This window comes from Centruroides vittatus, unplaced genomic scaffold (genome assembly GCF_030686945.1).
Source record: "Centruroides vittatus isolate TY-2023 unplaced genomic scaffold, ASM3068694v2 contig_5, whole genome shotgun sequence".
Classification (NCBI taxonomy): domain Eukaryota; kingdom Metazoa; phylum Arthropoda; class Arachnida; order Scorpiones; family Buthidae; genus Centruroides; species Centruroides vittatus.
This window is the reverse complement of record NW_027122286.1, coordinates 4,206,782-4,233,640: the sequence shown is the minus strand read 5'-3', so window position 1 is coordinate 4,233,640 and position 26,859 is coordinate 4,206,782. Positions and strand designations below refer to the sequence as shown.

Genomic DNA, 26,859 nt, shown 5'->3' with positions numbered 1-26,859 from the left:
CTAAAGTATACAGTAATTCTAAAGAACTTTTCGGCAAGAACAGTCATCATTATTGTGTATTGTACAGGTGTATTGTATTATTATTATTTATTGTGAAATTTTGACGCCCCCTAAAAGTGCCGCCCCCACTACGCTATGCCACTGGTGTAGAGCTATTACATATGATCTGCATGTACTTATAATTTATTATTAAATTATATATAATGCGCAGATTACTTAATAAATCGGAGTAAATTAAACAAACCCACAAAAAAGTTGGATTATTGGTTAAAATTTTCTCTAGGCGTTGACGTCTTTTACCAGAAGGGAGCGCCATAAAGTGCAGATTCATTCTGAGAAGCTTATGTTACGGTTTGGAGGTACAATACGTACTTACTCGAACTTGTTTTTGACAGTGAAAAAAATGTCTTTCGGTAGGTTATTTTCAATTGCGCTATTTTATGTGATATATACGTATGATTTTAGATTTATTCGCTAACTAATTTATGAAATTTTATTTGAGAATCAATCCAAGTAAAGTTTAGATCATAGTTTGCCTCGTAGGCCTAACTTAATACCGGGATACATAATAGGGAGAAGTTACTTTTAGGCATTTTTCTGTATGGAAATATGTAAATAAACCATCTAAAAGTAACTGCTGATTAAATATATGTAGATCTAACTTATTTTATTGAATAATTGTGCAATTATTTACATTTCTATTATACAAGTTTATTGTCAGTTGTGTTGTTTTTATACTGCAAGTACTGTACAAGTCTTTACCACAAATTTTAATTAACTTTATCTTACATGTGTTAATAAATTAATTCTTTATTCTTGACATAAAGTATCCGTTTAAGGACAAATCGTGTAAAAGCTCAATATATTTCTATGTTCTGCGAGTTTTATTTATGCTCTTTCTCTGATGTAACTTCGGGCAGTGACTGAATGGTTTCATTCCCCAAATACTGGGAGTTCGGTTGTGGGTTTGTGCCTCGCTTGGATGGGCTGGCCACGTGGAGTTTACAAACTGACGCCTGAATAGAGGCCAGTTACACTTTTAAAAAACTTGCCTAGGGGTAATGCTTTCCGGGAGATCACCAGAGTGTTGCATTGCCGTATGTTAACAAAACAAACAAGTAACTCCAGGCAAATTGTGCTCACACATTAAGTCGACATTTTATTAATTTTTATAACCTATGGGGGTTAATTGATTTGAATGCTTTTGTCGACAGTTCTTGTGTTCAAATTGTAAGAGAAAACATAAATTAATATGAATTTTTGATAAGTTGGAAAACTATCTGTCTTTTGATATGAACCGTCTTTGGGACGTGCAATGCGGTACGCTAGTGTTTTGCAAATTTCGTCTACCTGCAGACCCTCTTAATGAAGGAGAATGTATATTATTTATCATCCCCTGAATTAATCATTCGGTTATTCTCAAACTGAGAATAGTCTTATGCTTATTGTCTAATAATTCACATAATAAATGTGAATTATTAGCTAATTATTTCATATTTTTGTCATCCTCTTATCCACCTGTTCCAACATTTGATTGACCTGATCAGAATACAGTAGTCCTGGAAACTCAACTCTCAATAACATGACATTCTATATATCTTGTGTCATTCCAAAAAAAGTAATCTAATTTATACCACTGTAACTTAACACTAAGGTCAAATAAGTTCTTCACTAGCACTTGATAATAGCATTAATACTACATGTTAACAAAGAATATAACCATTATTCCAAAGTGCCATTACAAAATGTGTCTGATGTCTGTTGAGAATTGTCCTATAAAGTCAAGATGTCTCAACTGATGGGGTGTACACTTATCGTGTCGTTGCTGGAAGGCAAACGTTAATGGTTTATGGTCTGTGTAAATGGTGAACTGTCGTGCTTCCAGCATAAACCGGAAATGTTTCACAGCCAAATACACAGCCAGAAGTTCTCGGTCATATGCAGAATACTGACGCTGAGAGTTACTCAGTTTGCGGGAAAAGAACGCTAGTGGCTGGAGACCTTGTGCTGTAACTTGATGAAGGGCAGCGCCCACAGCAGAATCGGATGCATCGACATGAAGTGCAAGGGTAGCACTTGGTGAAGGATGATGTAGTAAGGTGGCATCTGCTAATTGTGACTTACATGACTCAAATGCCTGAATCGAATTGTCAGTCCATTTAATCTTGCGCTGGTCGTTTTTCTTTGCTCCTTTAAGTAGGTCGTGTAAAGGAGCTTGGTGATGGGCCGCATGGGGTAGAAACCTACGATAAAAGTTCAAGATGCCTAAGAACCTTCTCAGTTGTTTGAGGGTCTGTGGTCGCTTCTGTTGAGTTATGGCAGATACACGTTCTGGAAGTGGCATAACGCCATGGGGAGACACCATGTATCCTAAGAATGATACATGTGGGGCAGCAAAAGTACACTTGGATGCATTGATTTGCAGACCGTACTTGTCAAGGCGTTGAAACACTTGCCGCATGTGCATCTTATGTTCCTCCCACGAAGTGCTAGCAATGAGGATGTCATCTAGGTATGAAAAACAAAAGTTTAAGCCTTTCAGAACTTCGTGCATGAATCGTTGGAATGATTGGGCTGCATTGCAGAGACCAAAAGGAAGGAAAACGAATTCAAATAGCCCAAATGGCGTTGTAATGGCTGTCTTTGGCACTTCATCTGGGTTAACTGGTATATGATGGAAAGCTCTAACCAAATCGATCTTGGAAAATATTCGGGCTCCGTGTAGACTTTGACCAAAATCGTGGATGTGTGGCACTGGATAGTGATCGGAAACAGTTATCCTATTCAGGGCACGTTAGTCTCCAGTAGGTCTCCAATCGTTATGACCCTTCGGCACCATATGGAGGGGAGAAGCCCAGTTGGACTTTGATGGTCTGCATATACCTAACTCCATCATGTGCTGGAATTCTTGCTTTGCTACTTGCAGCTGAGCCAGATGCAATCTACGGGGTTTAGCAAATACGGGTGGACCGTGTGTCTCGATATAATGCATTGTGTTGTGCCTGACTTTATCTGAAAACGGTCGAGGACGAGTGAGATGTGGAAAGTCCTTGAGGATATCCTGCATTGGGGAATTGCTGATTATAGTTTTGACCGAAGTAGGTGGTCCTGTATAATATCTTCCTCGTGTAGTAAGGGAAGTCAGGGGGTCAACCAATAATCTGTTTCTGATGTCGAGAATGAGTCCAAAGTTGGCCAAAAAGTCTGCACCAATTATAGGCTTCTGCACATCAGCTATGGTAAATTCCCATCTGAAAGAACGTCTTAAGTTGAGGTCAAGTTCTAGCACCTTTGTTCCATACGTCGAGATTTTAGAGTCGTTGGCAGCATACAATTCAACCTTTGTAGGCTGATTCTTAGTGCGATTGGGAATGATCGATAAATCTGCTCCAGAATCAATTAAGAAATTTAGGCCAGTTTTGTTGTCATACACAAACAGACGGCTATATTTAGGAGCCAGGCTGGACCCACAGGCCGTTACTGCGGCTGGCTGCGCTCGTTTCCCTGATCAGCAGTTCGGTCGAAGGAACACGGCGAACGACATTTCCTAGCAGCTGATCCAAACTTATCATGGTAGTAACAATATCCCTGATGGTTGAGGCTTCTTCCTCAAGGGCATGAACTAATGCGATACCTCGAATTCGGGTCATGTCGGTTTCTCTCTCTACTACGATAATGGGGACGAGCAGTACGCGATACATTAAGTTCTGCAACCTTCGTTGTGAGTTCTAATATCTGCATTTCGAGATTTTTGATTATGGGATTTCCGGCTTCTAAGTTGATGCTGGCCAGTTGGGTTGGTTCTGTAAGTTCAGCAACCTTGTCAGCAAGGATGGCTAGCTTGTCTAGTTCATCACCGCTAACAGCCAGAACTGTCTGAATATTTTTGGGGAGACATTGGAGCCACAAGTTTCTAAAAAATTCTTCGGTAATCTTGCCCGCTGAAAGCTCCCTCATTTTATGGAGTAAAACGCTGGGTTTCTGATCCCCTAACGCCAGATCTTCAAGCAGAATTTTAGCCTCTTTAGCAGCGGAGTTCTGAAAAATTTCGAGGAGTCGATCTTTGAGTTTAGTAAACGGAGCCTCGGCTGGACGGTCAAATACTAAGTCACTGACGTTAGATAGAATCTCCGCGTCCAGGGAATTGACTAAATAGTTGTACTTAGTGTTTTCACTTGTAATCCGATTAATGGCAAAAGCTGCGTCTAGCTGCACAAAAAATAATTTGATGTTGGTTTTAGTGAAGATAGGCATTTTTGCCTGTACACGTCCAATTTCCAACTCGTTCTGTTCCGCCATTTCGGGCGCCTAACTATGCGGTTACAAGGAAAGCGGGATAGTCTTTGATTAGGCTTAGCCCGAGTCACACACTCTTAGTCGTCTTATTGAATTTACGATTCAGAAACTGATCATACCTGCATGTCCTGTTAAAAATGTTCCTTCAAAGACACAGAGTTGTTCACTATCCAATTCAGTCGAAAGTCCAGGTAGTTCGTTAATCGCATCACGTTCGGGTCACCACTTTGTCATTCGATCCTACTGATCTTTAGAACTAAGCAGACAAACACGAACAGTAACAAAAAAACTTTATTAAAAAGGTGAGAACTGTCACCGACATCCTCGGCCAACATCCAGGCAAAAACCCGCGAACTTTTCGCACCTCCTTTTCACGTTGCCAGCCAACTCTCATTGGCAAGTGTTGCCAGGCAGTGTTCGGGATCTCTAGCGCTGGCGGCCACAATAGTATACTTTGGCCAATCTGATCCACTTGTACATTTTTGAATTGTACATTTGTACATTTTTTTTTTTTTGGACAGTGTTTTTTTTCTTTTGCAGAATATAAGTAGTGTTCTTGTATTTTAATTGTAGTTATAGTTTGTGAAAATTTTGGTTTTAACTTGTGAAAATATTTAGAATGAAAAACCATTTTGACCTTTGTCATGTTGTGAACCACAATGTTGAAGTTAAAATCCTTCTAAGAAACTAATAAGGAGCTAATAATTGTGGGAAATGGAAGAAGTGTTGCATTTGTCTGCCAAAAATAGACAAGAAAAACATGTCAGTATGTAAAAGAGACTGATATGTAGAAACTGTACTATTAGGATGTGTACAAATTGTGCACTACATCCATCATTCTGGATAACAAAAGGATATTAACATTAATTAACCTTTTGTTTATGTTTTAGACAACAACCTTAGACACTGAAGCTATAAGCCTGAAGATGGATTGGAAAATTACCAATCTGAAATGCATTGTTACCATGTTTCCCTGAAAATAAGACCTAGTAGAGGTTTTGCTGAAATGCTAAATATAAGGCCTCTCCTGAAAGTAAGACCTAGGAAAGTTTTCGTTTGGAAGCATGCCTGCCGAACAGAACACCAGAGCACGCAGTTGTGATTCTTTTTAGCCTGCTGCCATTGTCCCCTACCTTTACCATCCGTTGCAGAGCAGCTGCATGGAGAACATGAAGACCATCACCTACCACCAACCCTGATGTTCCCTTCCGCGGCCATCACTTGTAAATATGCAGGCAAGGCATCAAGAGGCCCGCCGCCTGCCGCCTGCTGCCATACTGTACACTGTCCCAAGTGTGCTGTGATGAGCTCTCCCTGGTGGCCAGAAGCAGCCATACCATACAAAAAATAACACCTAGCGCATCTTTGGGAGCAAAAATTAATATAAGACAGTCTTATTTTCAGGGAAACGGTAAATAGGCAAAATAAAGTAAACTGTTTTAATTTCGTTCTCTGTTAATTGTGGATAGTTAAGATGTTATAAAAATGACTAGTCTCACTATTGAAAGAAGAAATCTTTACTTGTAACTTTTTGTATTTTTAATTATTATCAAGCTTAGTAAAAAGCTTAATTTTGAGGGTAGTGATGAGTTTTATTTTAAAAAAAAATTGTAGGGTCAATGTTGGTAAATACGAGACAGTCTGAAGAATGGAAAAATATGAGACAGTTGTGAAATTTGACTTAATCTATGTCTGATCTGTCCTGTACTAATACAAAATAAACTTTATTTAGTGCTTTTTAACATATAACTTTTCTGAATGAAAATGACTATGGTGTCATTAAGTCTTTTTTAATTTTTAAGAAACACTACAAAAATAGGTGCAAAAACTTTTTTGTCAGTTCAACTAACTTTTGCTTTGTATACATCTATAAAAGACATGGATATTTAATTAGAAATTTGTATGTAGTATATAAACACAGCTTTCAGCTGCTAGTTGTTTTTATTGCATATATCATCTTTGGAGTTTTGTGTATTTCAAAATATCATGGAGCAATGTTTTATACTAAAATGTCTTGCATTTAACTTGTAGTAGCTCATTATTAACTTTCCTGTTGTCATAGGCAAGTCCTTATGGTGATATAATGGGTTAGAGAGGGGAAAAAATCTTTTGCTCAACATTTCTCATACATACAGAAAAAATGAATACTCCCTTAGGTTTTAACACCATCTGTAGACTTTGTTGTGTATTTCTCTTTGTAAAATACTGATTCTAACAAATGCTGTTACAAAACTTTTGAAAAGTGTGTCATATTTATCACTACAGAATATTTTGTCTTGTTTAGAAACATTTAAATAAAGGGTTAAATAAAGAAATGTCTTGTTATTTATTTTAAAAATTAAAAAAAAAAAAACACAGAGTGAATCAAAATGACTCTACTTAATCTCATTTAAGGTTAAAACTAATCTTTTATTTTGCACACTTTTACACAAATGAGTTAGAATGTTCTAACTCATTGCTTTACATAACAAATGGCACATCCCTTGACTAAAAGGAAAATGGTGGACATACATATGTATATTTAATTTTCTTTAAAAGTTGGTGTTGCTACTGCCATTCTATGTAGTGTATTCTAGCTCATTGGGAACAGCAGTTAACTTCAAAGAAATTGATTAATCTCTACATTTTGAAAAGTGCTGTTCATTAACAACCAGTCCATATCAGGCATTTTCAGTTCATTGCACATTCTTAGAATTTTGCTCATTTAAAACACATTCTAATAGTCCTAAGTGTTTAATTTAACTTTATTATTTTGTACTATGGAATTAAACTTGAAAATGTCAATTATATACAGATGAAGTCATTCATTTACAGTAAAATTTTACTAGATTATGGTGTTGGTGAGTGTTACTTTGAAAGGTTTATGAGCAGTGGTGATATTCAGCGGGTTCGCACAGGTTCGGCCGAAACTGTTGTTAAAATTTTCAGTTTTTCCGAACAGGTTTGCCCAAACCCGTTGGTAAAATTTTCAGTTTCTCAAACCTTGTTAAACACACGGAACATTTCTCAGTGGTTTTGTTTTTTTTTTTTTTTTTTTTTTTTTAAATATATTAAAATATACATATTATACTCTGTAATACTACTAAACTAGAGCCTTATACCCCGTTCGCACCGAGCATTTCAATCTAGATTGTGAGCAAGGTCGGGGACTATGTCTTGGTGTAATCTCTCTCGGCCGTTTCAATCTTGACCGAAACGAGGTTTAATCGTGATCGATTCAAGAGAGTTCTTGAAACTAGATGCAGTCATAAGAGAGATCCCACAATCCCATGCGCGCGAGATAATACAAGATGGCCGTGGAACATGTGTTGGGCTATGGACAGTGAAATAAAAAAGGTATTGTATTACGAGAGATGATGACATCTGTTTACTATGAGTAGTGCCATTCGGGGCGAAAAATTTCTCTGCCCAAGGAAAAAAAAAAGGTCAACAACACTAACATACTATTGTTACCTGGTCTTCGCCCAGGGCTTATGTTCCAAATACGCCACTGATTGTTAGATATATTGCAAGAAAAGATATTGTATTTATTTCTAGCCAAAACTTCCATTTCGTTTGTCTGTGATGGTCAGGGAAAAATTTTCTGCTAGCGAACCCTTTGTTAAATATTTCGAATATCACCACTGTTTATAAGTGAATGTTTTGGGACATGCTTTTTAATTTTAACATTAGATGGTTGAAGATAATTCGTGATAACAGAAATCAGATTTTGCTGTATGTTGTAAACTAGTAAAACTAAAATTTTGTTAGATCCTATTTCAACTTTAAATATAATCAGTTAAACATGAGAGATATTTGATTTTTATATGATATATATATACATATATATATATATATATATAGATATATATCAAGATTTTTTAGACTATATAATATATATATATCATATAAAAACTAATTTATGTAAATACATATTGTATGTCATATAATAATTCAATAATTCATCATCATCAGACAACTAAATGTGATAAAAACAGCATATTTTTGTAATGAATCACATTATAAAAGAAGTAATTTGAATAATTATGTTTGTTTTCTGAAAATTAATGAATACAGAATTGCAATTAAAAGTACAGTAGAGACTCGTAAATCAGAACCCTGGTAATCGGAATCGCCGGTAATTGGCACGATTTTCAGTCGGACTGTGTCGTGCTGAATCGAACATTTTTGATACTAAATTTACTTCTGAAGTATAATTTTCATGTTTTTATATTCTTCAATATATTTATTTTGTTTGTACAAAATGCAGAAATAATTTTTAACAATACGGTAGCCTCGATTATTATTATAAAAATTTTCGTTAGGCTTAAAATCGGCGAAAATTCAACACGAAGAGATATGCAACAGAGAAAAATTTGAACATTGGACAGGTTAATATATTTATTCGTACATAATGGGTAATCGGAACAAATCCCTAATCTGAACAACCCCAGTTCCCAATTGATTCCGATTTTCGGTTTACTACTGTATTCTAAATTTATTCACAAACCCAGATTTCAACAAGACTATCAAATGAAAACATATACTATATGGCTTATAAACTGCCTTTTGCTAAGGGAACTTATCGAATGTCCTGTGTATTGCTGTCGTTGAGTTATCGGAAGAGCTCAGAATAGGTCCCCACGATATACTTTTTCATCACATGAATCAGATGCAGCCAGTCAGAAATGAATATGATGGTCATTTAATCATTTTCTATAAAATGGCTCAATGGATAAATACATCCACTGAAAAATTAATAATGTAAATTTGTAATCTTCTGGAAATTTTTTTCAATGGGATGAAATAAAAAAACAGGCATATACTACATAGATCAGAAAATAAAGACACGGTGGTAAAATTGCTATTATTAAACAAAAATAATAAATTATTACTTTGTTTAAATATAACAACACCCATTTTATCACCCTGTTGTCATTTCCAAAAGGGGCAAAAAGTGTAAAAATGGTAAGAAACATTGATTTATTATTTTTATGTTTTTCTTTTTTCTACAAAGAATAAGTATGTTGCAAATGTGGCTATGTCATCATCATCCATCTTTGATTTATTTCCTTTTTTTCCTGTCGAATAACGCATGAATGAAGTACAAATCATGTAGTGGATATCAATTATGTTGTGAGATTCGCCAGGGTGGTAACCATGATTTATAATGAAATCCATCCACTGCTTACCGGGCTCCAACCTAGATCTCTCGAAAGTCCAGGATGGCTTCCTTAAGATTTTAATTGGACAGGAATCTATGAAGATATCCTGTAACAGGGACGCTTAAGAACCCCTGTAATTTAGTTTTTCCTGACACCAGTTAACCTAGGAAATTAGTGGGTTAACACGCTTTAAACCTCGCGGAATAACGAGTGGGAGGGACGCAAGTAAGTTTGGACGGTGCTGGATGGATTTGAGTCAGAGATAAATCAAATTTAACAAGAACAAAATAAAATTTAATGAATTTCCAGAAAATATAATATACATTAATGATCTAACTTAAAACTATCTTAACTCTATGTTCTAAATGGAGAGAGAGAGTTTACAATAATATTCTGTGATCATGATACCTCAATATTGTAGATTCTAGACGTCTTTTATTTGACTCTATAGTCTTCTTGTAGGGCACAATTATAAATTTTTATCTTCTACTTCACGTCAGGCACTTATTTAGATAGGGATTTATTTCATATTTTATTGTGGAGTCTCTCGGTGAACTTTTAATTATTCATTGGAGAACCCTAGTTCGCATCTTCGTGGGATGAAGCTTCTAAGCGGACTCCTATATCTATTGGAGGACCAACCCTTTGTTCTACTTTGGAGACTGTGGTTGGACTCGACTATATTCTATGGGAGACTCCTTCTCGCTGAACCTTTGCAACAAAGACTCAAGGCGGACTCCTCGATTTGGGTGCAAATTTCAATAATATTCTTCTGCTTTACCCAATCAAAACATTTCAATCTTACATCATAGCGGGGGTAAAACAAAGGGTAAAACTGTTTGTGCGTCATGATTCAGGCTGTGATAAAGTGTCTACAGAAAGGAAATCAACTTCTTTTTTAACAAAAAGGGGAGATTGAACAATCCCTTTCTTAAATCTAGGAAATTTAAAGTAATTCAGCCTTATTCTAAATGATTTAACATACATTCAAGTTAGTTTATCACTAATATATACAGTGGTTTAAATTCTGTCTATATGTAACATCATTCTCTAAATTTAACAGTTTACCGTTAAAGGGGGGTGAAATGATGAGGAAAGGTTCTATCTGTTTTTACATCAATTTCTGTCAATACTTCCTCTTAACAACTGCATAGTTACTTGGATTAAAATTAAATTAATATTATTTTTATATAAAGTAAATTTTTACTTAACCCATAAAGAAATAAAAAGGGGGGCTTAAGGATCTCACAATGTGATTCATCTGCAAATATTAGCAAAACAAAATATAATAAATAAAATTTAAAAATAATTCATTTATTTAAGTTATTTTTGATAAGGAGTACTTAGAAAACATTTTTCCGTGGCTGTAATGTTTATGTAGATTCAGAAATTGATTCATGGTTACATCTGTATGAAAATTATAATAAAGATTGCTAATAATAGTATTCGTATTCCATTGAATTTAAGATTTTATTATTTAAGGCATGATGAACTTCATTGAAAACTGTCCAAAGTGGTAGATATTTCAATAATGGTGAATGAAAATTTACAAAATCAGTTTTCTGGAGAATTATACAGAATTGAGCTGTTGGCCAAATTTGAGAATCCTGTATTACTGTTACATCAAGTGTGTAGATATGTTTGCTAAACTATAAAATGTCAGATGAAGACAAAAGCATATCCTAAAAAAATTATTTTAAGTTGTAAATAACTTCTCACTTCAAAGATGAAGTATTAATTAGAATTAGTGTATTGTCAGGAATTTTATCAAATTATATTTTTTATTTGTGCTGTCACCAGAAGGAAGTCCTGTAACATTTTGCATAATGAGGAGATGAGCAGCCTCTAATAAAAGGTCAACTCTACTGTAAGACTGTTATTTTCCTGAGGTGTGAGAAAGGACATTGAAAGACTCTTTATTATATAGTCTTAAAATGTATATTAATTTTAGAATTAGTGTAATTTTGATGTGACCAGCATCTGAAGTTTAACATACTTTGATATCTAAACGAAATATATTCAACTTATTTAAATCTTCACAATTTGGAAGAAACAATAAGTCTTCACTTCCTGTCCTTTTACAAGCTAAACTTTTTAAATTAAAAATTTTTTGTATTAATTAAAATATTTTTCTTGTGATTGTGCCACCACCTGGGAATTGTTTTTACATAACAAGGCAGGCAACGTCTCAAATAAAAGATCGACTCTGCCTGTAAAGATTGTTTTGTTCTTGAAGTCATGAAAGAAGAACAAAAAGTGAAGACTTATTGTCTCCTCCAGATTGTGAATATTTTATATTGTCTTTAGCTGTCTCATTAAAATTATTTAAATGTTGTTTTATATAAAATATCATTATCTAATAACTACTTTTATTTTACTTTCCAGCTTTAACTCCAGAGAGGTTAAATCAATTTCAAAAGTCATTCGAAAGTGATCCAAAAAATTTACTTGCTCTTAATGCATGCACAAAACATGATCCATTTGAACTTTGCTTGAACCGTCTCAATCTCCAACAAGTCAGTCATGTTTTCAGCCATAAGGTAAGCCAGTTATACTGAATAAATTTTTTTTTAAATAAATTAAAAAAAATGGTTTTTTTATATTTAATGTTAAATATATATTTATCGTTAACATATTCATTGCCACTGTATAGGAAATAAAAGAAATCATAAACCAAGTATTTCTTTTTTCATGTAGTCAATTCATGTTAATAAGAATTGCTAGGGGAATTGCAGTTCGTTTACATTATCAAAAATTTGTAATAATGATTTTCAAAGTCAGGGTTAAGTTTGTATAATTGAGTTAAGATGTAATAGGCAATCAAAATTTCTAAATTATAATATTTTGAATTAATTTATTAAATAAAATTAAAAATCAATCTACTTATAAAACCATATTAATGTTTTAAATGATTTTCAGATTAAACAAAATGAGTAGGAGATGGTGTTTTCTGTTGAATTGTGCATCAGTCTATCAGTGGTCAAACAAAACACAGCTAAAATATATATATATATATTTTTTTTTTTTTTAAGATTGTTTGAAAAAATAGAAAATATTTTTGGCATCAAAAGAGTAAAAAAGAAGCCAAACCTGGCATCACTGTATGCAGTCCCTGATATGCAAACTAGTATGTGTTTGCATGAGACCATACTTATTTAAAGCTGTGGGACAATCTTAAACTTTAACCTCTATTTTCTGAGTACAATAGAATGATCTGCTAAAATTAGATGTCTGAATTTCTCTACAGTTTGAGGCTGAACCTGTTTTTGCTTACTAGGAGAAGAAAATTTATTCTACTCAAAATGGAACACTTATTGCAGTACCACATTTTATTGTCTAAATTGAAAAGTGTAAAAAAAGCAACCATTATTGGAAATAGCATTATTTCTTGGGGTTATGAAGATAATTTACAATTTGATTTAACAAATTCTGGTAAAATTTTTGTTCACTTTTTTGCATGAAAATTAACTTTGTGACAATGGCCTTTTGCCAGGGCAATGGCAAAATTCACTTAAATTAATTTAGAAAAAAAAAGTGAATTATTTTTGACAGAATACTTAAAGAATAAAAGTATTTCCACTGATACATAAGTTTAAACATTTTTAAAAGTTCATTTTTATATTTATAATTGTGCTTTTGATTAACTTATCATTTGTATTATTTTAGGTTGATATTGATGCAAAGCCTGTGACTAATCAAAAGAGTTCTGGTCGTTGTTGGATATTTGCTTGCTTAAATGTGATAAGAATTCCTTTTATGAAACATTACGAATTAGAAGAATTTGAATTTAGTCAGGCACATCTTTTCTTTTGGGACAAAGTAAGATTTAATTTTATTTGTATAATTTACCCATGATTAATTCAATTTTATAAATTAAATATTCAGCTGAAAAATTTTATTTATTACATATAATGTTATCTCTGTTCATTTAGTTTGGAATTTCTATTATAAACATTCAAAGTTTTTTACTTTTTAAACTAATAATAAGCATTTATTATTTATTTTTTTATAATTTACAAGACAAACCTAAATGGATATATAATAAGATAATTTCATAATGTAATGTCATTAAACAGTTCTTTTAAAATAGTTTATTTAAAGTGCAAAAACATGCTATTTATATATAAACACCTTATTTTTATAGAAGATAAAATATAGCAATTTCTTTCAGTTCTATAAACATGACATTTAGGTATTTTGTAAGTGTCGTTTTTATATTTCAGATTGAAAGATCTAATTATTTTCTTAATGCTATTGTGGAAACTGCTAGAAGAGGTGAACCAGTGGATGGCCGTTTAGTGTCATTTTTGCTCAGTGATCCTTCTTGTGATGGAGGACAATGGGATATGCTTGTGAATTTAATTTTACGTTATGGCCTTATTCCAAAGAAATGCTTTCCTGAATCTTACAGCTGTGAGAATTCTGGAAAGTTGAATCGACTTCTTAAAAGCAAAGTAAGTATTTCATAATGTGTGTTATGGTTATAATTTGAAAAATATTGATGATAAAATCATTTTTCATTTTTATAGAGCTTAAATGTCCTATGTTATTTACATATGTCATCTAATAGTATATTATATTTTTCAGTTGTTTTTATTCTAAAATTTGATGTAGTAGTAATAGTAGTAGCCTTTTCTTTCTCTAACTAAATTACCTTATTTATCTTGTACTTTTTAAATATATTTTTATGTCAATGTCATTATGATATTATATAAATTGGTAAAACAATTTATTTTTTATTTATTTATTGTAATATTTTCATGATGAAAAACTCAATCATAGATATGAAAAAAATACTTATTTACTAATTTTTTAAAATATGCATAAATTAATTTGAATGGTTATTTTAATAACACATCATTAGTATACATATAAGCATATATACAGTAATTGAAAAGAAGTTATGAAATCAATACTTAATATTTTTTGTTTAATATTTGTGCATGATTAAATTTAAATTTGACGTATTCAGTTATTCACTAAGTAATGTGGTATTTTTTGTATTATATCAGACAAATTCTGACATGTTTATATCATACATATTAATTACAGTGGTTCTTCAGTTCAGTGTAAATCTATTATCATCTGAAACAATATGCAAATAATAATAATTTTTAATCTTGTTGATGAACCACAACTGGACCATCTTTATATTACTGGCTGAGACAGAATTAAAACATTAATTGAATTTAACTAGGGTTGCCACACACCCTACTTTTGGTAGGACAGTCCTACAATTACAATAGATTCCTACATACTACATTAAAAGTTTAATTTTTCTACTTAACATTTGTAAATAAAGCAAAACTTTATGTTCAAAAATTAAGTTATCTTAAAAATTTAAAAAAAAAAAGAACATTAAGTTAGTTTTTGAATGCACATATGGGAGTTTGAGAACACAAAAATCTTCATTGACAACATTTTCATCCAACAATGAAAGGTTTCATTTTACTTCCATTTTTGTTCACAGCAGGAAGTGCTACAGTTATTATTGGATTTTGTTGAACTTACTAAAGCAGAATTGTTAATAAACATTAATTGTAAAAGCAGTTGCATACAATTTTTGAAAAGGTACAGAATGATGTAGAACTGTTAAAATGTACAAAGAATGATAAAAAAATATATATATATAAATTTAAACAATGAATGAACAGTATATATCTGTATATACAGGTATATCTCGCCTTAACTCTGTAATTTGTTTCAGAAGAAGCAACGTAAGTCAAATTTACTTGTCTAGTTACGACGTAAGTCAAAACTACAGTGGAAAATGCCAATAATGAGCACTTAAAGACCGCTAAATAAGACAACAACACAGAAACACAGATGTTTTCGTGTTTCATTCTCTAGGATTTATGATGATTATATTAACATTTACTATAAATGTACATATTTTAATATGATTTTATGTGATTTAACGCTTTTCTAATGATATTACGACTTCAATATTTGTGGCGGATGGATGTAAAGTCAAATAAAATGATTTTTATTTTTCCATATACTTTTCTGACAAATGACGTGTAATCGAGAACGACGTAACTCAAGGTATACCTGTATTGAATTATATTCAATTATTATTAATTGTCACCTAAATTTATCCAAAATAAATCGGTCATAATTTTATTATTAACATATTTAATTTTGTTGTTGCTGCTTTGTCATTTATTGAGCATCTCAATATGTGGCAACCATAAATTGAACCTACAACTAATGTGTCAGGAAATTGGATTATTGATAAACAGATTTAAATAGAACCCATTTCACACAGTTTTGAGTACTTAAAAACACTGGGTAGGGTCATTTATGAAGAGAGTGGATAGCCCATCAGTTAATTAATGCACACAAGTAACGGTGAATATTAACTTTTTTGTTTTGTTAAATAGACAAACTGCCAACCACTTTTGGATCAAATAGTAACAAGATAAAAAGTGAGTTATGTATGCAAATATTACTCAGAAAAGATAATGGTATTAAATCTGATGAAGCTGTTGACTGTATATTTTTGGAGTAATTCGTTATGAGCTGGTAAATGAAAATGAAATTATACCAGCATTTGTTTACAGTCAATGAATGGATTGTCTTAGGACAACAGAGTTAGTCTGAAAAAAGCCGGCTCTAGTCAGTAGAAAAAGCATAATAATACTTGTCCATACACTGTAGCAGTCAAGTCCAAAAAATTAATAGCTTTGGATGGGAAATTTAGCAGTACCATCTCTACTCACCTGGCCTGATCGTAGTGATGATTTTTTTTTTTTTTTTTTTCCACTGGGAAAAAATACATGAATTTGCAAGAAGTTAGAAATTATATTGAGGCTTTCATAAGGTCAAAAATAGAAAGCTTCTATCAGAATAGAACTGAAAAATCGACTTCAGTGATAGTAATGGAATGAGTAGTAAATACATTTTACATTAAATTAAATTAATCAGTTTTGTTCTTCAAAATCTTTTTTAAAAAATTACATTAATTATTGAATTATTCAATATGATAGTTTTAATTCATATTTATATATAAATACCATATTTTATTATTTTTACTTTTTAGCTTAGAGAATATGCCAGAGATTTAAGAGTATTAGTTGATAATCAAGCATCTGAAGAAGAAATTCATAAAACAATTAGCCAACAAATGGATGAAGTAAGATATTTTACTGTTTTTATTCTATTGCCAGAATCAGAAATGTTTTAATCAGTTATTTTAATATAATTTGTAAATTACATATAAAACCTAGCCCAACATATAGTAGTAATATTATGATCAACCAGATTTTTATTTGGGCTATAATATAGCCAATTAATTATAAGGATTACATAATTTGGACTAAAGGTAAGTGGTTCAGTCATTGTATTAAATTTAGTAATTTAATAAGTCGTTATATGAAATCTTGTATTAAATTTAATAATTAAAAATAATTTAGAATGTTCTTGAAGAAAAGATTGGTGAATGACCTCTATTGTTATAACTTCTAAATTAATTAGTCTGGAATTAAAGGTTAGACAGGATCCAGGTAGTGTAATTGGCAATGCATCTACACAGTAAGAAGTTATTGGTTTGAGTTCTATTCCAAATCAATCTTTTATTTCTAAATCTATTTTTAATTATTAAATTTAATACAGTGTGGCATCTTAACTACCTGTTTTAATCCAAGTTACACATCTGTATGCATTATATGCATTATAGCCCAAGTGAAAATCACTAATATTGCATGATTATAATTTATAAAAGTTTTGAATGTTTAAAAAATTTTATTGTTAATATATGGACCATTTATTTTGAAAGTGGTGTAAGTCCAGTTTTGGAAAAAAATTGAGAAATCACATAATATACATACAATTTAATGTAAACTTTTTATTTATAAACAATTCACACTTAGCATTTTAAAATAACCATATGCTTTGATCAATTAAAAATTCATTGGTAAATGACATTGCATAGTCATTGATTATGGAAGTGGTGTAAGTCCATTTTCTGTAGTTTAATTAAGCACTTGGGCTGTCCATAAATTACATCTGTATTTTCCTTGAAATTTTACTCCCCCCTCTTGTCCCAGTTTGTCCAAGTTTTTGTAACCCTTTCCCTGTTTGATGTCCAACATAATGGAACCCCCATTAAAACCTTCATCATTTTATGAGTGATAGATACCATAAGTGGAAATGAAACGTACAAGAAACTTTGAAATAAATATAATAAAATGCATAAACTGTATAAAATTTAATCAAATAAATGCTCCACTAATGCTCAATCCCCCTTGTCCGACTTGTCTTAAAGGATGGGGTTAACCCTCTCTTAAGACAAGTCTCTTCCAGTATGACATCATTTATGGACAGCCCTTTTCAACAGAGGAATAAAACTATGAATTTTACCAACAAATGTACAGTACAATTTGATGGAATGGAAAAAAATCCATGTAATGAACCTAAATGAAAAGCAGTGTCTAATGGTAAGCTCATAATAATGATAAACTTATAAAATAGTTTAACGATAAGTAAATGTTTTTAATATTCAGAATAAACAACACTATTTTATTTCTTGTTATTATATATAAACACAATCAGAATAAAACATAATGTGTTTCAAGTGAAATTGAGTTTTACATAATAGAAATTTAATGAATTTTACAGTTCAATAATTATGAAAGTGGTGTAAGTCCATTTGTGGCTCAGAAAGAATATATTAGTTTAGTTAAATTCACATAGAAGTGTTTATGCAATCAACTTACATATTTGTAAAGTCATAGAAACATTGTCAAACTTAGTACACTTTATTTATATTTTTGAATCAATTAAAAGGCAAATGTTTAAATATCTCGAAAGAAGAAAAAATGGACTTACACCACTTTCAAAATAAGTGATCCAATTATAATAAAATTCATCTCTTGGCCAGATTAATTTTGAATATATATGGTATAGGCAATTTTATTTGAAATTAATTGATTTTATTATATTTATGGGGACGTTTTGCAGAATTGAACAGATTCGAGTTTCATGTAAATAACATTTTATGGATTTATGTCTTTCCCTAGAAAAATCTAGCTTATTTAAAATTTTTATTTATATAAAAATATAACATTACGTAAAGAATATATGTACAAACACAGATATGCATTTGTGCAAGAAAGGAATTATATATTACAAAAATTCCTTTAATATATATATATAATTATATATTAATTATTATAATTATATTATCCTTTAATATAATTATATATATATATATATATTAAAGGAATTTTATTTATATATATTTAAAAATAAATTTTAGAAATAAACTTTTTCAATAATACAATTAGTTGTAGAGTTAGTTAGATGCTTTATTAAGTTAATCAATTAGGTTGATTACTTTATAAACAATGAATAATACTCAAACATTAATCCTTAATTTCATTTATTCCAAATTTTGCAATGTTGTTCTTTTGATACTTGAATAATGAAATTATAAGAAATTTATTTGGAAAGTACTTTATGATTTTAGCATGAGGAAATGGAACTTTATTATAAGATATTGTTATTTTGTATATTTTACAGTATATATATCTTTTGCATATACAAATTAATAAACTATTGTTTTATTTAAATTTTTCATACTTTAATTAATTTTTTTGTAATTTATTCATTATCATCAATATTTATGTTTACTAATAAATCTTTTTTTTTTATTTGTAGGTATATCGTATCACTGCCATCTGTTTAGGTATACCCCCACAAACTTTCACTTGGGAATATTATAACAAAAATAAATCATATTTTTCAATTGGACCATTAACTCCTGTGAAGTTTTATGAGGATTATGTTAAACCTTACTTTAATATTGAAGATAAGGTAATCTTTTCTGATATTTTATAAAGTAAAATCTTTTGTGTTTAAAAAAATCAGTCATTTTAACATTTAAAAATATATATATTTATTACTAGATAGCTTCAAAGTTTAAACTTTATATTTTATATATATATTTTAGAAAGTAATGGTCAAAACCATGTTTTCAAAATATCAGTATAAATTGTAGTTAGTGTAAAAGTTCAATAAATTTGTATTTTCTTCCTTTTTAAAAATGTGATTTGTGAGTTTATGGAAAATTTGTTTTGGAATTTTCTTGAATTTTTATTTTCCTGGCTATGTTATAGGTAAAGAAGGGAAAGTATGGTAATTGGTCAAAAAATGACCCTCCCAAGATTTTTACATTTTTGGACTTTGGACCTTGAAACATTGAGAAGTGCAAAAAAATTGTGGATTTTTCTCTGTATGTATGGATGTTTTTGTGTGTGGTGGTATGATTTTGTTCATCCTGTTTGAAGCTTAATAACTCCTGTGCTTTTTGTTGAAAATTTCTGAAATTTTACAGGGAGGCTTGTGTATTGAGGATTGATGCTATTAAATTTCGGTGGTTAAAGGTCAATGGGGTGGGGAGATAAAGGGGAGTTCATGTGTCTCCAGTAAGGTCAGATTTATTGATGATTTTACTCTTTATTAGCATTTATACCACATTTTGATGTTTGCTAGAAATGAAGCTTGGTTGTGGTTCCTTAAATCCTTAAATGCCAATGAAAATCATAATTATCAGTCCATTTAGATTCTTCTTTCTATTAAATATTAATGAAAACTATTTCTTTCTATGTACTCTACAGTTCTTTCTCAATTAACAACATATTCTTGTTTGTTTTAGACCTAAATATAATTTTAAGTAGCTTTATTCATTTATAAATGATATATTTTTAGACATTAGATGTATTTCTATTTTGATGACATTGATGGTGTTTCAGACAACTAAAATTCTTCCTTTGGAAGATTACAAGCTAGAGATGATAGGAAAAAACAGAACATTTATTATAATTTCATAATAAACAATTTATTATTGATTTTTAGGTGTAAGCATTCAGATTTGTTATATTTTTATTAATAAGCCATTTTGTTTTATGCATTTTAATTAATTATTGTATGAAGTGTGTAAGCTTATAATCTTCAATGGATTCACATCAACATATAAATTAATGTAATTTATATATTGATGTGAATCCATTGAAGATTATTTAATAACACAAGTGTTAACTTCTCAACCAGACATTCATAAGTATTATCTCTGTTTATATATATATATATATATATATATAAATTTTTATTTTTATTTTTTATTTTTATTTTTTGTTTGTGTTAATAGAATTATAAAATTATTGTTGTGCAAAAAAGCTAGTTTTTCTCATTGAAAAAAAAAGCAGTTTTTTAAGAAGAGCTGAAATTATATCATAAATATTGTTAACTGATGCTATCTTCAAAACTATTTAAATATTTGTACAGTATATTTAGTGATGATTCTATTTATATCTATTCTATGTCTTGGAAAATAATTAGTTCATAATTTTGAACATTTCTTGTTTAATTTATATATGTAATTATTTTACAGGTCTGTATTGTGAATGATCCTAGACCAGTAAATTCTTACGGAAAATCTTACACAGTTGATTGCTTAGGAAACATGGTAGGAGGACGCTTAACTATGTATAATAATCAGCCAATTGAAACATTAATAGAATTAGCAACAGAATCAATTCAAAATAAAGAGGTATGCTTATATTTATTAAATGTTTAAATCTTTAACTACAGATAAAATGGCATGCAATATTTATTTTAGCATTTGATAGCATAAATAACTAGAATATATGAAGGTAGTTCAGTAAATATGCTTTGTTGAATATTTTTTTTGTTATTTTTAAATTTTGTAATTTTTTATTTAATTAAATTAATTTAAAAATGATGAAAAACTAATTAATTTAAAATGGAAATATTTGTTTTAAATGTTTTTGTTTATAGGTGTTCTTTTTCAAAGATTTTTTATTCACTATATTCTAAAAGAGCAGATTTGATGTTTTTAGTTTTTTGTAGTGAAGCTGGTTTTATGTTAGTTTTTTATTTATATTATACAGTGTACACAAATACGATTATCAATAAATATATAGCAGTAAATAATAAGCAAGTCTGTTGTCTTCTAAATTATAAATACATATTAAAACTTATTTTTAATTAGGCTGTTTGGTTTGGATCTGAAGTTTCTCAAAGATTAGCTTTGAAGGTAGGATTAGAAGATATGGTAACGTAAGTATCTTTTTACATAAATTATATTTGTTATATTCATATTCCCTATTTCAATCTGAATTTTATAGTATAGTATAGTATATTTTAATATATATTTTAATTTTGTAATTCAAAGTTACAGAAATAAGTCCCATTAGAAGCTGCAAGTTAAATATTTCAACAGAATTAGTTAAGATTTAATATTTTCAATTATTTGGAAAAGAAGAAAAGGTTTTATAAAAATTCTAAGAATTTAAATATCATTTTCAAAAGAAGACATCATTATTATATCATATGATATACTATAGTTACAAGTACAAAAGTAAATAAGACAATATTCAATATGATTAGGGTAGCAATATTTATATTTTTAACTTAACAACTTTAATTTGTTCTTGAAAAATGTTTTAAACCAAAAATGGATTAACTCTTTCATACTTAACACTGTTTACAGACCAGTTTGTGAACGTCTCCAACAAATGGAGGTCACTCAAGGTCATTCTACAAACATTTATTTAAGAAATTTTCCAAAATTTACATATTTATTATAGACGTGTGAAAAAAAAATCAAATTTATTTATTAGTAGTTTCAGATACAGTAAGTTTTTCAAAAAAGTCATGACTAAACTTAAACCGGTAAATGATAAGCTGAAACAAGTAAAATGGTAAGGCCAATTTTTGGGACAAGACTATGTCTCAGAGACTCAGGGCTCGATGCAATCGTTCAAACTTCACTGACTTTGGCCATGGCCACGACCGTGAGGCATTTTTTGGTGAAATTAACCTATCCAATGTCAAAATTTCTCTGTTGTGTATTGCTCTGAGTTGAATTTTTGTCAATGCCATTTGAAAATTTTCCATTTTTCAAAAAAATAATTATCTATTGTATTGTCCCAAATTATTTTTTTACTTTGCACAAACAAAATATATATATTAATAAATGTAAAAACAAAAACAAAAAATATATTTCAGAAGTTTGTTTTAATATAAAATTATAACTAGCGCCATCTAGTTTCAAAAACATTCCAATGCTGAAATGAGAAATTTCGGGTCAACCAGTTGAGGTCAGCAGATTGCGACCAGAGAGGTAAATGGGTTTTTCAAAGATTCGTTTGTCAAAATTTGATTTTGTAACATTCGTATTTCCAACTTCCCAACAATATACACATGCACAAATCTCACACTCTTGCCTGTTTGTAGAAAGAGTCTCGCTATTTTGGATTTTATTTTGACTTGGTTCTTGGTCCCCTTAGTACCTACAAGTCTGGGATTTTTTTTAATGCATGCATGATTTGGGCATCAAATACTCTGTGCCAAATTGCAACTCCTGACATGTACTCCTTCATACCTCTAAGCTGGTAACCTGGGACGGCAGCACGATTTTATAAACAAGACATAGTCTTGTCAACAATCCTATTAATTACATTATGCACTTTTTTCTTTCTCTTTTAGTTTGTTGATGTTAGATTCTAATCTTGCTTTCACTTTTTTGTTGTTTTTTGTCTATTGACTGTTTTAAGACCAAATTATGTTATTGAAGCTATAATAAACAATCATAAATAACTTGAAATCAATTGAAGGACAGTGAAAAAATTAATTAGTCAAATTAGTAAAAAAAAATTGATATCCAAAGTAAAACATCCTGAGATGTTAAAAATATATTGTAAAAGTAAAAATTATGGCACTTGAAATGACAGTTAAATTTTTTCTTGGGAGCTTCTCTTTGATAAAGATAAGCTTGTCATTTCGATGTGATATCATAAGCATTTACTTTCCAGGAGCATTTCCATGACTAACTACAAGTGTTCAGTGGATTTATCCACTTGGCTCAACTCTTGCAACTCTGACTCCAGAACACTGATAAAAACAGAAAACAAACATTCTGAAAAAATTGTTTTAGTAAATATTCATAATAGTTAATTACTTTGTGCTTTATAATGTTTATTTTTGTATTTTTATTTTGCAGCTTATTTTTTTGAACTTCATTTAAAGTTCAAAAAAAGTTTTAAAGTTTTAATGTTTTTGTGGATAGTGATATTTTAATAATATAGAAAGGAAAAGAAAGTCGTTTTTTACTAATGATCTATAACATTTTTAAAAAACTGAAAATAGCTATTTGGAAACTAAGGGAATATGTAAAAATTAAATTATAGAAGAATATATGTATATGTTACTGTAAATGCTTGAATTATGGTAAAACCTAAGATTTACCAACTCTTTGCGGTAAAAGTCCGAAATGTTCTGCAATCATCGTTAATTTCAAACTTTCACCAACATTCACTCAGTATATCTTAGGTTTTACCTCAGAGACATGGTAAATGTTAAAAAAAATAGTCCCTGCTATCTGTACCATGCCAGTGCCTTTGCTCGCGCATTCCATCATTTGACACTTTAGAACGCGCACGTTAATTCTAATTCTGTTTGAGATTTCGCTGTCTAAAAGTTATTTATGAATCAAGATGAGTGTGAAACGGAGATTTTATGAAATAATGGACGAGCTTGTGGCAAGCAAGAAAGATAATAACTTTTATCTCAATATGGACAAATATGCAAAGTGTTTGGAGGAAATAAAAGCTGCAAAGAACATGAAAAAGAAACTAGCTGTTCATTACAGGCATATAAAGTGTTACGACATTTTGACTATAGATGGTGAAGAAAAACTAATTGTGCCTATGAAGGAGGAGAATGGAGAAATAAGGTAGGCTTATTACATTTGTTACAAGGACTTATTCAACATTCTCAAAGAAATGCATGTTGCTGTTGGCCACAGATGCTTAAGGAATGTTACCGCAAGTATAAAAACATAACAGTTGAGGCTACTATGACATATTTGAAGCTATGTCAACCTTGCCAAAAGAAACAGAAGACTTTGAAAAAGGGCATTGTCGTCAGACCTATACTTCACAGTGAAATGAACTCACGCTGTCAGATTGATCTAATAGATCTACAAACTACCCCAGATGGAAATTATAAATTCATTTTAGTTTACCAAGACCATCTTACCAAATTTGTGATTCTTCGTGCGCTTCAAACTAAACACGCCATAGAAGTTGCATACCATCTTTTGAATATTTTCGCCAATTTTGGAGCGCTGAGCATCCTTCATTCTGATAAAGGTCGAGAATTCTCTTACAAGTTATTGAGAGTTTATGTTCCATGTTGCCAGATGTAAAAATCGTACATGGAAAGGTAAGACATAGTAAAGTCAAGGATCAGTAGAGCATACTAATCAAGACATAGAAAATAAATTGAGCACGTGGATGGAAACCAATCATTTATCAAAGTGGTCAGAGGATTTAAGATTCGTCCAGGCAATGAAAAATAGAGCATATCATGAGGGTGTCAAATGTTCTTCCTACGAAGCAATGTTTGGTTGTCCAATGAAAATGCACCTTGCAACTTCAGCAATCCCTAGTGATATGATTAGAGTTATAAGATCTGAAGAAGATTTAGAGAAGTTGTTGCATTCGCATGACAATACGGAACAAAATAATGAGGTTGAAAATGCAATCGAACAGGACAAGGAAGAAAGCATTGGTGAAAATGAGTGTGAAAGTTCGAACCCACCGGAACTTCGAAAGTTCAAACCCACCGGAATTAAGCCGGTAATGATACATCCTTTTCCGCGCGTGTAGAAGGAAAAGGGATATGAGTCAAAGGGAAAAAAAAATGAATCAGAAGGAACAACCGACAAAAATTGCGGGTTGGTGACACTGGACACGTGACCAGGACGATAAAAGGGCGACGAGAGAAGAAAGAGGGGTCGGTTACATAGAGTCCGTCCGATCGACCCCAGGTCGGTTACGTAGTGTTGATTAGACAGAGCGTGTGCGTCCTGAGTCCCGACGGAACCCGCCTGAACGAAAGGCATACCTTGCCGACGATACCTTGACCTAGAGGAAGGACCGACCCGGATCACGAGGTATGACCCCATTTCCTGTGAACTCTCCCTCCGCAAATCCGAACTCAGGCGACAGACGCTCGCCGTTTTTGTAATTGTCATGTTAGCTTTAATAAATCATTGTTGTTGTTATTATCCGTTGTAAAGTCCTTTATTCGACTATTCTCATCCGCTCTACCGTCGAACCCATTCACTTCCTCCACTCGCATAAAAACACGTAACGCGTAACTCATCCGAACCGCCATCTTGACGTGGGCAGGTCTCACGGACCTGTTAGCCGACCAAAAAGGAGGAACGAGACTTTGGCCGCCTCCCGGCACCCACATGAGTCAGAAGGGGATATAGACAATAACACTATCAACGATAAAACACAGGAAGACTAAATGATTATTACCGAAAAGATGAAGGTGAAGCATATAATTGATGATTCTAATGTAACGATTCAGAGACAGAAAACACGACTGAGTCGCAGGAAGTTCTTTTAAATATGTTTCACTAGTTATTTTTAAACTCTTATAGTCACTGTAGTGACTATAAGAAACAACGCAAAATTGAGTTTGGAGAAACAAGCTGAAAAAATGAAAGCCACGTCTAGCTGATAAATATCCAAATGTGAAAATTGGCCAAAGTGTAAGAAGAAAGTGCCTGAAATTGACAAACCTAAAACTGACCTGAAAAGCGTTATTGCTGTTGTAGTAGATGTAAAGGACAAGTTTTACCAACTAGGTACCAAAATTGGAGTACTAAAGCAGCTTTATACACAAAATCAATTTACCTCATGTCCTGAAGACTTTATCAAGATAGAAGAAGTTGTTAATGATAAAGAAGTGAGTCTTCGAGAAGTTGTCGCAAAATTGTCTTTGACCAGAGGACAAGGTTTCAAGAAATGCAACTGCCTAAAAAAATGTTTAACGAAGAAGTGCGCCTGCAAGTCATCGGGATTACTTTGTAATTCTAAATACCATGATAGCTCTTCATGTTGTAACAAGTAAAATCCTTTTTTTACTTTTATTAAATGACAATGAATACCAAATGATTAGAAAAAAATACTGTGATTACTGATTAGGTGAGCCTAAGTATACAAAATGGTGACCATCAACAATAACCTAAACGCGCCTATATTTAAACTTTTTTAAAACTAAAACATTTTTAAAACGTAAATTTGCTACTTACTTTTTTCCCTGCTTTTGGTTACTTTTCCTACTCTTGGATCAGAAACGAAAAATAAAAAAGTTGTCATACTACCTATAAATTCAATCGATGCATGGACGAAGTGAATTACGAGATTCTATACATCAGTGGTTCAAACAAAATTTGCCTGTATTGTACATAAATTTTACTCCTCTTAAGAACTGCAGTCTTACGATTCACATCTCTCGCCTTTTCATCTACGATAGGCAGCGTCTCCATAGAGGGTGGCACCTGTGATCCACGGCTACCTAGCCTTCCATGTGTCGT

The 26,859-nt window shown here is 31.3% G+C and overlaps 1 protein-coding gene across 1 annotated transcript in view; it reads left to right on the top strand.

Annotated features, from left to right (window-relative positions):
* Nucleotides 1-327: 327 nt before the first annotated feature.
* LOC136978248 (bleomycin hydrolase) overlaps nt 328-26,859 on the top strand; it is a 35,384-nt gene continuing 8,852 nt past the window's right edge. Inside the window, exons 1-8 of the mRNA XM_067273931.1 lie at nt 328-413; nt 11,826-11,980; nt 13,107-13,259; nt 13,664-13,894; nt 16,483-16,575; nt 19,101-19,256; nt 20,833-20,991; nt 21,454-21,521. Of these exons, the coding sequence (XP_067130032.1) occupies nt 344-413; nt 11,826-11,980; nt 13,107-13,259; nt 13,664-13,894; nt 16,483-16,575; nt 19,101-19,256; nt 20,833-20,991; nt 21,454-21,521 (1,085 nt within the window). The 5' untranslated portion in view covers nt 328-343. The remainder of the gene's footprint in view (nt 414-11,825; nt 11,981-13,106; nt 13,260-13,663; nt 13,895-16,482; nt 16,576-19,100; nt 19,257-20,832; nt 20,992-21,453; nt 21,522-26,859) is intronic.